Consider the following 12,450-nt stretch of genomic DNA (forward strand, 5'->3'; position numbering starts at 1 on the left):
TTAGATTGTGTATTATTTCAATCTAAAACAATTAACATAATAAATATTTTCACTCTAAATTTTCTATTTTGTCCTTAGATTGTGTATTATTTTGATTAATTGTATTGAGATTTTCTACATAATGCTTTAAAAATATAAAAAATGATATATAAAGTGAATATATATATATATATATATATATATGTCTGACAAATAAAAAATATTTTCACTCAAATTATTAAAAAAAATCATGTATATTTAATAATCTATTACCTTACCTATCTAAAAGTGTGAATAAAAGGATAAAATTTTATCATTGTAAAATAACAAATTTGCCGTTTTATTTACACTATAAGTAAGGTCATATAAAAATATATAGAGATATAAAAGTAAAAATAACATTTTAGTTGAGACATAAAAGTAAATAAATATTTTTATTATATTATATGTACATATTAATATTCATAAATACATTATACATCTTCATTAAATTGCAACTAATGCGTCCATTAATACCATTACATAATTCATTTTTTAATTATTTTTTTCGAAAAGAACTATTTTTTCATTTTTCACAATTTGTTTTTATTTATTTACACCTTATGTAATGTTCGGTAATATAAAAATATATAAGAATAAGATAAATTTTAGTTTGTGGTTTAATTAATGAGTTACAGTTAATCAAATAGATAAATAAATTTTTAAAAGAATAAAAGAAAAATTAAAACTTAAGGTATTAATATAAAAAGTTATAATTAAAAAAATATAAGAATATAAATCTTGAAAAAGAACAAAACTAAAAACTAAAATTTACGGTAATAATATTAAAAGTTAGAGTTAAAAACATATTTACGAAATTAATGCAGGAGTATAAATTAAATCTATTATCTACCTAAAAATGTGAATAAAAAAGGTAAATTTTATCATTGTGAAAACTATCTATCTATCTATTATTTATTACCTATCTAAAAGTGTGGATAAAAGGGTAAAGTTTTATCATTGTGAATCTATTACCTATCTAAAATTGTGAATAAAAAGGTAAAGTTTTATCATTGTGAAATAACAAATTTGCAATTTTATTTACACTACAAGTAAGGTCATATAATAATATATAGGGATATAATACAAGTTAAATGACAAATAATAAAAATAATATACAAGTTAGAAAATTTATATACCACAAAAGAACAAAAAAAAACATGCGAGTTAAATGATCAAAATAAAAACAATATACAAGTGACATGATTAAAAATGAAAATGCATCGTAATATGACTAAAAATGAAAAATTCAAGTTACAAGATTGAAAATACAAATTCACCATTAATATGACTAAAAATGAAAAAAAATGATCATTGTATTATTTCAGTTGATTTTCATAATTAATAATTAAAGTTTATATGATTTTTTATTATAAGGCCATGAAAATCTCAATAATTATAAAAAATAATAAATAGATATATTATATAAACAAAGTGTCATCACGTGCATCGCATGTGCTGTTTACTAGTATTTTCATAAGTATGAATGAAAAATACAGGACGTCATAATATTTATTGTATTCTTGTTATTTAAAATTATATATAAACATATAATAATTATTTTTATAATTGTGTATACTGACATGACCCTTACTAATATAGAATCCTAGATCTGCCCTGTAGAGAAGCCCTCAGTTGGCTCATGGAGCTCTAATTTTCAAGCATCATTATAGAGTCTAATGCGCTTCTAGCTAGTTGTCAATGCTTTGAATAAAACGGCGCCTGGGAATTACTCTAGTTTTGGTTTAATTATTGATGACTGTAAAAATATGGCGTTGAAAATACCGTCATGTATCTTTATTTTTGCTCGTCGATCAGTGAATCAAACCGCTCATGTTCTAGCTCGAACAATTGGTTCTACAACTGATTTTGAAGGCCGAATTGATGTAATAGATTCGAATTTAGTTTAATACGAAATATGTTTTCCCTAAAAAAACTAATTTTCGAATTTTAAAAATAAAAAATTAATCAAATTATTTGCCGATGTCGGGGCAAAAAATATGATATGATGGCTGCGGGGTGGAGTGAGGTGGCGAAGAGCTAATGGCGGAGGAAGATTGTGTGTAAATGGACGGTGGTGGACTAATCTAGAATGCTTGATGGATGGTCGGTTCTAGTGATGTTACATGTTTGGTTAGGGGCCGACTCAAAAAATTTGGTCAGAGGGGCACAATTATGGACGGAACTATGTGTTGTTTCGCCCGGGTGGTCGCTTGGACGAACTAATTTTTTTACGTATTTTTTATACATTGCATTTAGTCAATTTTGTCAAAATCCCTGTGAACAATTTTAAAAATAAAAAGATAAAAGCTCAACACATAAAAAAAAATAGAGAGCTTAGAAAATTTTAGTTTGAATAGAGATAAAAATATGGCTCCGTTATTGGATACAATTCATAAAACAATCATGAATGTGCATTTTATATCAACTAAAAGACGGCCAGAAAAGTTAAAATATTATAATCAATTCATAATAATTCATTTACAATTATTTGATGAGTTATTAAACATATTTTCTTTGAAATACAATACATCAATATTATTTAAATTAACATCTACCATATTTTATTTAATAAAAAATTAATATAAGTGCAAATTGCTCAAAAATCCCCAATGCAAACATGTTTTGCTCTGCACTCCCTGCCCACTTTTTTGTACCACAATTTTTGTTAATTTGTACCATATCTTGTATGATTTTGTACCACATATTATATTGTTTTGTACCACATTTTATGATTAGGGACCCCAAAGCAAAATATGTTTGCATTTGGGGATTTTGAGCAAATTGCCCTTAATATAAATATACACTAATAATTTTTTAAAAAAATTTGAGGGGGGGCCATGCCCTCTCCGGACCCTACATGGGTCCGCCCCTGTGTTTGGCCACTTTAAACTTGATGATTTTTTTTTTTAAAAAAATGGTTTCATTAAAAAGAAAATATTGCTAATGTAATTCTTATCGAACGTACATACAATACAATTATGCAGCGCCATCATATTTCTCGAACGAGTTAATATTTGAATAACAATAAAAATCCGTTTTTTTTATAGTATTTTCACATAACACTCCAATTAGGTGAGAGGAAAATAGAGCAATAATTGGGTACTACACAATTACAAATCCACCATTTCAAATAACGGGGTGTATTCATTCAATCACTCTAAGAATTTTAGTAACTTATGCTCATCAACGTGAGTACCAATGCCTAAAGAAAAAAAAAAAAATCAACGTGACCAACGCCAGAAAAGTGAGGTCAAGAGGCAAAATTTAACGTGAGTTAGCAAGCCATTTATTTCCTTCCCCATTAAAAAAAAATCTAGAGGTAATTACGTTGGATATTGAAAATAATACACATTCGATAGTTACATTTAATTTTCAGATTTAATGTCTAATTAGAAATTGATCTAATCAAATATTATATGTAGTAAAATTTTTAAATCTCACTACATGCAATATTTTGAAATATGATATATAATATAGTTTTATGAATAAAGATCCTAGATTTGCCAATACATGAAATCCCTATATAAGAAAAAATTGAACATCATGATATATGTTGTATATATCCATCTTAAGAATTAACGGGGGAAAATATGAAACACCTAATTCAAAATTTAAAATCAAATATAAAAATGAGCTCCATTGATAGGCGCGCCATGAATTGATTTTTTTCCATAAACCTACCTGTATATATAAAAAAGAAATCAGTACAGGAGAGAGGGACTATACCAATACCTTTCTAGTAACAACAACAATAAGATTCAAATTTTAGTGCTAACTCTAATATATGGAAAGCCCACTTTCTCGAGTCTACAGATCCCTTTGAGACGACCTGTAAATCCCTAGGCTGAACAGTTCTTGTCCCAAACCGTGAACACCCCCTAATTAAGTATTAGAGAGGCCAAATGAGCTCTAATTTTCAAGCATCATTATAGAGTCTTATGCGCTTCTAGTTAGTTTTTAATTCTTTGAATAAAAGGTCTGAGGATTACTTTAGTTTTGATTTAATTATTTATGATTGTAAAAACATAACGTTAAAAATATCGTCATGTACTTTTACTTTCGCTCGTCGATCAACGAATAAGTAGCTCATGTTCTGATTCGAACAATTGATTCTACAATTGATTTTGAAGGCCGAAATGATGCAATAGCTTCGAATTTAATTTAATGAAATACATTTCCGCTAAAAGAAAGGCGAAAAATAGGATGCAATGGTGGCGGGGTGGAGTGAGGTGGCGAAGAGCTAATGGCGGAGGAAGATTGTGTGAAAATGGACGGTGGCGGACTACTCTAGTCCGATAATGATTGATGGATGGATGGTCGGTTCTAGTGATGTTACATGTTTTACAGCTACACTCCAATTTGGTGAGATGAAAATAGAGCAATAATTTAATTACAAATCCACCATTTCTAATACACTATGCGAATCAACGTGACCAATGCCGGAAAAGTGAGGGAAAGAGGAAAATTTTTAACGTGAGTGAGCAAGTCATTTATTTCCTTTACCACTAAAATAAAATTTATAAGTAATAAGAACCTTGACCTCTCCAAAATTTAGGAAAGGTGTTGCCATCAGACTAAGTGATCATTGACACTTCTTTGTTTAAAAATAAAATAAAATAAAATTTAGAGGTAATTACTCGATAGTTACATTTAATTTTCAGATTTAAATTCTAATTAGATATTAATCTAATAATTGATTGTTCGACAAATATTATACGGTAAATTGGATATAAATACCCAATCAAAAACTTGATGAAGTTGGATGTTTAATTTTGGTAGAATGGATGTTTAATTCTCATACCACAATTAGACGTTATTATACTTTATTTTCAAGCAAATGTACTACATATCGTTATAAATAGTACTGCGTTTCTGACCAAGCACCAACACCACAATGTAAAATATTTATGTAAGATGTACCAAATTTAACAAATTCGCATACCACAATTAGACATTATTATACTGTCAAGCAAAAGTACTACGTATCGTTACAAATGGTACTGCGTTTTTGATCACGCACCAACACCACAATATAAATATGTATGGAAGATGTACAAAATTTAACAAATTTTCATACCACAATTAGACGTTATTATACATCATTTTCAAGCAAAAGTACTACGTATAGTTACAAATGGTAGTGCGTTTCTGATCACGCACAAACACCATAATGTAAAACATGAATGGAAAATGTACCAAATTTAACAAATTTTCATACCACAATTAAACGTTATTATACTTCATTTTCAAGCAAAAGTACTACGTATAGTTACAAATGGTACTGCGTTTCTGATCACGCCCCAACACCACAATGTAAAACATGTATGAAAGATGGACCAAATTTAACCAATTTTCATACCACAATTAGATGTTATTATACTTTATTTTCAAGCAAATGTACTACATATCGTTATAAATGGTACTGCGTTTCTGACCAAGCACCAACACCACAATGTAAAATATTTATGAAAGATGTACAAAATTTAACAAATTCGCATACCATAATTAGACATTATTATACTTTATTTTCAAGCAAAAGTACTACGTATTGTTACAAATGGTACTGCGTTTTTGATCACGCACCAACACCACAATGTAAAACATGTATGAAAGATGTACCAAATTTAACAAATTCTCATACCACAATTAGATGTTATTATACATCATTTTCAAACAAAAGTACTACGTATAGTTACAAATGGTACTGCGTTTCTGATCACGCACCAACACCATAATGTAAAACATGAATGAAAGATGTACCAAATTTAACAAATTCTCATATCACAATTAAACGTTATTATACTTCATTTTCAAGCAAAAGTTCTACGTATAGTTACAAATGGTACTGCGTTTCTGATCACGTCCCAACACCACACTGTAAAACATGGATGAAAGATGTACCAAATTTAACCAGTTCTCGTACCACAATTAGACGTTATTATACTTCATTTTCAAGCAAAAATACTACGTATAGTTACAAATGATACTACGTTTCTGATCACGCACCAACACCACAATGTAAAACATATATGGAAGATGTACCAAATTTAACAAATTCTCATGCCAAAATTAAACGTTATTATACTTCATTTTCAAGCAAAAGTACTACGTATAGTTACAAATGCTACTGCATTTTTAATCACGCAACAACACCATAATGTAAAACATGTATGAAATATGTACTAAATTTAACAGATTCTCATACCACAATTAGATGTTATTATACTCATTTTCAAGTAAATGTAATACGTATCAATATAAATGGTACTGCGTTTCTGAACCATGCACCAACACCACAATTCGAGTTTATTATACTTTATTTGCTAACTAAAGTACTACGTATAGATATAAATGGTACTGTGTTTCTGATCACGCACCAACACCACAATGTAAAACATGTATGAAATATGTACCAAATTTAACAAATTCTCATACTACAATTAGACGTTATTATACTTCAGTTTTAAGCAACGATACTACATATAAATACAAATGGTACTATGTTTCTGACCACTCACCAACACCATAATATAAAACATGTATAGAAAATGTACCAAATTTAACACATTTTCATACCACAGTTAGATGTTATTATATTTTATTTGCTAGCTAAAGTACTACATATAGATATAAATGGTACTGCATTGTTGACTACTTCATTTCAAGCTAAAGTATTTTGGTTTATACTATAAAATTAGACATTTGATGTGTAAACATGTGTTAATCACCATGGATGATACAAAATCAGGACATTGCATGCATAGATAAATTTGTTTTAACCATAGATATTACAAGCATATACAATGAATACATATACATATGTTTGTTAAGAACCATATATGCTACTAAATTAGACATTAGAGTGCATAAACACATGTTTATGCATAAAATATCTAATTTTATAGCATCAATGATGATTGACACATGTTTATGCATGAAATGACTAATTTTATTGCATATATAGTGACTAACAAACACATGTATATGTATCCATTGTATATATTTGTAACATATATGGTTAAAACAACATTATGTATGCATCCAATGTCCTAATTTTGTAACATCAATGGTGATCAACACATGTTTACACATCAAATGTCTAATTTTGTAATATCAATAATGATTATCACATGTTTATGCATTCTAATGTCGAATTTGATAGCATGTATGGTGATTAACAAACACATGTATATGTTTGTAGCATCTATGGTTAAAACAACCTTATGTATGCATCCAATGTCCTAATTTTGTAACATCAATGGTGATGTTGGTGTGTGTTCAGATGTAGCATTGGTTATATTGAACTGTAGTATAATAGATCAAAAATAAAGTATAATAGAGATTATTTGTGGTATGATGGTTTGTTAAATTTGATACATCTTCCATGCATGTTTACTATGGTGGTGTTGGTGCGCAGTCAGAAATGCAGTATCGGTTTTAGAGCCCAGTAGTATAATATATGGAAAATGTGGTATAATAGAGGCTATTTGCAGTATTATGTGTTGTTAAATTTGGTACATCTTCCATACATATTTTACCATGGTGGTGTTGGTGCATGGTCAGAAACGCAGTACTGGTTATATTGTCCGATAGTACAATATATAAAAAATGAGGTATAATAGAGGCTATTTGAGGTATTATTTGTTTTTAAATTTTTTACATCTTCCATGCATATTTACCATGGTAGCATTGGTTCGTGGTAAGAAACGCAGTACTAGTTATATTGATCAGTAGTACAGTATAGAAAAAGAAGTATAATAAAGGCTATTTGCGGTATGAGTTTATGTTAAATTTGGTACATCTTCTATACATGTTAACCATGGTGGTGTTGGTGCGCGGTCAGAAACGCAGTAATGATTATATTGTCCCGTAGTACAATATATGCAAACTGAGGTATAATGGAGGCTATTTGCGGTATTATATGTTGTTAAATTTGGTACATCTTCCAACATGTTTACCATGGTGGTGTTGGTTCGTGGTCAGAAACATAGTACTAGTTATATTAATCAGTAGTACAATAGATGGAAAATGAAGTATCATAGAGACGATTTGCGGTATGAGTTTATGTTAAATTTGGTATATCATCCATACATGTTTACCATGGTGGTATTGGTTCATGGTCAGAAATGCAGTACCAATTATATTGACTAGTAGTACAATAGATGGAAAAAAAAGTATGCTAGAGACTTATTGTGGTATAATGTTATGTTAAATTTGGTACATCTTTCATACTTTTTACCATGACGGTGTTGGTGTGAATTAAAAAACATAGTACTAGCTGTATTAACTTGTAGTACATTATTAGACAAGTGTAGTATAAAATTAGTTTAACTTGGTATAATATTTTGGTACTAGGTCAGAAACATAGTACCAGTTGTATTGACTCGTGGTACATTAACAGGTAAATGTAGTATAACATTGGTTATGTGAAGTATCATTTTTTGTCAAATTTTGTATAAAAGTGTGACGTAATCAATTTATAAGTGTTAACAACCACAACCGACACATATTAGAGATTCAATAAATGAAAATTACACATCCATTCTGCCAAAATACAGTACAAACTTCATCAAGACAGTTATCCATCCGATCAAAATACAGTACAAAATATACCAAAACTAATTGTCCACTCCATTCTCATTTTCCTGAATCCATTTTCATCAACCCATATTCGTCATTTAGTATGGTTGCAGCAACGTGTGCCACTTGTACCGTCTATGTTGAAATCAGTCTGATAATTTCATGTAAAAGGGTCATCGCCAGCATAGCACTCCGTCCATAAGCAAGTAAGCACACCACAATCGGGAATAGTCCCATGGTTTCTACACTTTGGGAATCCCACGTTGTAATTGGCAAAGTCAACATCCTTGAAAATCCTCAAGTATCCTAACAAAAATTCAACTTGGACACAAATCAAATTATTGTAATAGTAAACTAATTGAATCACATAATGACGGAGGTACAATAATGCAATACTTAAAAACTTTCTCGCACTTGTCCTGTCATATGGACTGTTTGTTGAGTTCCTCAGCACTAATTTTCTTTTTCATTACTCCACACAAATAGAAACCAATGGGATCTCACACCAATAGGAAATAATACATATTTGCATATCTACATTACTTTCTTATCCTACTCGTTTTCGAACCATTTCTAAATCAAAAAATAAAACATGTCATAAATATGATAAACAACTTTCACGGTAACAAAGCAGAAAAAATACAATTAAAAGAAAAGATTTTTTTAGTTTGAACAGTCTATACCTTATTTTCCCCAAAAAAAATCATTGATAAATCAAGTTTGAACTGTTAAAAAAACTTCACATCACTTAACAACCAACCTAGCAATTTTATTAAAAAATTGCAATGAGTCAACGAAGATTTACAATTTTTTTTTTGAAAAACCCACAGCCTAAGCATGCTGCGTAAGCATAGAATGCATATAAATATCACGTTATCTACCATTAAATAACACCCAATTCGCAAGACACCGGACAAGCTCTACAATCAACCGAATAATCATTCCCCATTTATTACCACATCACACACCATTCCAAAAAAAAAAAAATTAGAACAGTGTGAGAGTATGTCCCTCGCCCTAAAATAATTAGTCTCAATAATTGATATCTCAAATACCAATATCATAACCCTATATCTTATTTTTTACACCAACTTGCAATCCAAAATCCTACTTTACAAATTAATAAGAACACAATCATATAACATAAAAATTCAAAAATAGAGCAAACCGAGTTGAAAGAGATTAATGGCGAATACATGCATGAATACACTTATATATAATTTAATTTTAATAAATGTTGCCGCATCATCTTGTGTTGCTTAATTATCACATGAATTACTCGACTTGTATATATATAATACAAATTGAAATTCAACTCAAATAATGTGTTTAGGCCAATCAGATAACAGGGGAGGTGAGTGGTGGGGTAGCTAGGCTCACTCAAATGATGAAAGAAATTAAACAAGTGAAAAATAATTAATTTGTTGAATGGATGGGGCGGCAAATTTTAATAGATATAATCATATGTATCATTCTCTTATATATTCTTCCCCTATAAATATCATATCATATCCCTCCACTACTCCATATATCACTCATCATCGCCACACAGATTAACAAAAACAAGAAAGAAATTAAATTTTAGCAAATGGGCATTAAGGATGTTGAAGGTGGCGCCACCGAATTCTCCGCCAGAGACTACCACGACCCACCGCCGGCTCCGCTGGTGGACCGGGAGGAGCTGGGGAAGTGGTCGTTTTACAGGGCCATAATTGCTGAGTTCATTGCCACCCTCTTGTTCTTGTACATTACTGTGTTGACTGTGATTGGGTACAGCAGCCAGAACGCCGCCGATCAGTGCGGCGGCGTTGGCATTCTCGGAATTGCTTGGGCCTTTGGTGGCATGATCTTCATCCTTGTTTACTGCACCGCTGGCATTTCCGGTTAGTTTAGAGTACTATAATATTCTCTTCTTTTACGTTACGTACATATATAATTCTGATTTTAACGTAAACTAATTAATTAAGTCTATTAAAATGTCTTTATTTTTTGTTTGAGATATATATTTAATGTCTTTTCGATATATTGAGCTTATGTATTTTGTTGGGTTCGAGCTTTCAAATTTTGACGTCCATTTATATCCGGATAGATACACAAGAAAAGTAGTCAACTTTATTGCTGGAAAACAAGACATTATTATCATTAAAAAATACTTGAATTTTTATATGCAATTTTTCTCAAAATGATCAATTCGTTGAATTTTAATGGTAAGAGATTGTGTTACTTAAGATTTGATTACATATTTACTTTATTGGTCTACTAATTCCCATTAGCTAGCTCGACTACTTTTAAGGCAAAACAATATTTGCTAACAAGTTGTTGATGGATGTGTGCAGGAGGGCACATCAACCCGGCGGTGACATTCGGATTGTTCCTAGCTCGTAAAGTGTCGCTGGTTCGCGCCATCCTCTACATGGTGGCTCAATGTTTGGGAGCCATCTGCGGCTGTGGGCTCGTCAAGGCATTCCAAAAGTCCTACTACGTTCGATACGGAGGAGGCGCCAACATGTTGAACGATGGCTACAGCAAAGGCACCGGTCTCGCAGCCGAGATCATCGGCACATTCGTGCTCGTTTACACCGTCTTCTCCGCCACAGACCCCAAGAGAAATGCCAGAGACTCCCATGTCCCGGTGCGTGCGTGGACAAATTAATTAATTATGAGTTTTCGAACCCATGCAAATTTTAATTTTGGTTTTGAATCTAGTTCGTTAAGTACGTGGTTTCATGTTCATGTTTTGAATTCGACTACAGGTTCTGGCACCACTCCCCATTGGGTTTGCCGTGTTCATGGTTCATTTGGCGACTATCCCAATTACAGGGACCGGTATCAATCCGGCCCGGAGCTTCGGAGCTGCCGTAATCTTTGGCAAAGATAAGGCCTGGGATGATCAGGTATTTAATTATAGGGGAAATTGCATATATTACCCTTGTGAAATCTCGGGTTTGCTGATAACCCCTATGAAAGTTTCTTAACCAAATAACTCCCTGTGATTTTAGATATGTAGCAAGCAAACCTTTACAGCTAAAAAATGACGAAAATACCGTTATTTTTAGCTGAAAATGGCGTGCATGATACATATCTAGAATCAGAAGGGGTTATTAGCTTTAAAAAATTTCATAGGGGGTTATCAGCAAACAAGAGATTTCACAAGAATAATATATGCAATTTCCCCTTAATTTATATGCTAGCCAACAGGATCAGTTTTGTACTTAAGAAAATGTTACAAAATACCAATTTATATTAATTTAATTAGCACATTATTTAATTATGTTTTTACAGTGGATTTTTTGGGTTGGGCCCTTCATCGGAGCCGCAATTGCAGCCATCTATCACCAGTTTATACTAAGGGCAGGAGCAATCAAAGCTCTGGGTTCATTCAGGAGCTCTTCTAATTATTGAGAATATTGGAAAGTAAAATGTAATATGGGTTACAAATTTTCCCATATGTGTCCTTTTATATATTGGCTTCTCTTTTTCTTATAGCCCTTTAATTTTGAGCATGTAATATGTTATCAATCATCAAGTGCACTTCTTAATTGTTCCATTCTTCAGAGTGATTACAATACGTCAAATTAAGCACCATTGGATTTTTCAAGAGGTAGTTAATGCCTAATAGTAGCCGTCAAATAAACATTCTAAATTTGTATGCATAATTTGTCAAGCTCGTAAGTATTTTCATCAAATTTTTTAATGCACCAGAAATTTAGTAATTAGGGGTATTAAAAATATAAGAATAAGTCAAAATCTTCTATCCTTCTAAGGATCTATTTGGTCACAAGTCTTGCATGTTTTACGAGATTAAAAAAAAAAGCTTAGGATTCGTTGGTTGATCTACAAATTTATGTA

General features: G+C 31.0%; 1 protein-coding gene across 2 annotated transcripts; it reads left to right on the top strand.

Annotated features, from left to right (window-relative positions):
• Window positions 1–10,126: 10,126 nt before the first annotated feature.
• On the top strand, window positions 10,127–12,186 carry LOC140886203 (probable aquaporin PIP2-1). 2 transcript variants are annotated; one of them, XM_073292709.1, is made up of 4 exons: window positions 10,127–10,484; window positions 10,938–11,233; window positions 11,355–11,495; window positions 11,927–12,186. In XM_073292709.1, the coding sequence occupies exons 1-4, from the start codon at window positions 10,190–10,192 to the stop codon at window positions 11,948–11,950; spliced, it is 756 nt and encodes a 251-aa protein (XP_073148810.1). In that variant the 5' UTR covers window positions 10,127–10,189; the 3' UTR covers window positions 11,951–12,186. The 2 variants fall into 2 exon arrangements, with proteins under 2 accessions (XP_073148810.1, XP_073148809.1); XM_073292708.1 differs by having other exon boundaries at window positions 10,128–10,484; window positions 11,884–12,182.
• The last annotated feature ends 264 nt before the right edge of the window (window positions 12,187–12,450 follow it).

Source organism: Henckelia pumila, chromosome 3, assembly GCF_033568475.1.
Source record: "Henckelia pumila isolate YLH828 chromosome 3, ASM3356847v2, whole genome shotgun sequence".
Lineage (NCBI taxonomy): Eukaryota > Viridiplantae > Streptophyta > Magnoliopsida > Lamiales > Gesneriaceae > Henckelia > Henckelia pumila.

Bases quoted from the DNA above. Each gene is read 5' to 3' on its own strand.
- LOC140886203 (XM_073292708.1), top strand. From the start codon at position 10,190: ATGGGCATTAAGGATGTTGAAGGTGGCGCCACCGAATTCTCCGCCAGA. The intron at 10,485-10,937 runs GTTAGTTTAGAG...GGATGTGTGCAG, and splicing joins CTGCACCGCTGGCATTTCCG to GAGGGCACATCAACCCGGCG. The intron at 11,234-11,354 runs GTGCGTGCGTGG...ATTCGACTACAG, and splicing joins CCAGAGACTCCCATGTCCCG to GTTCTGGCACCACTCCCCAT.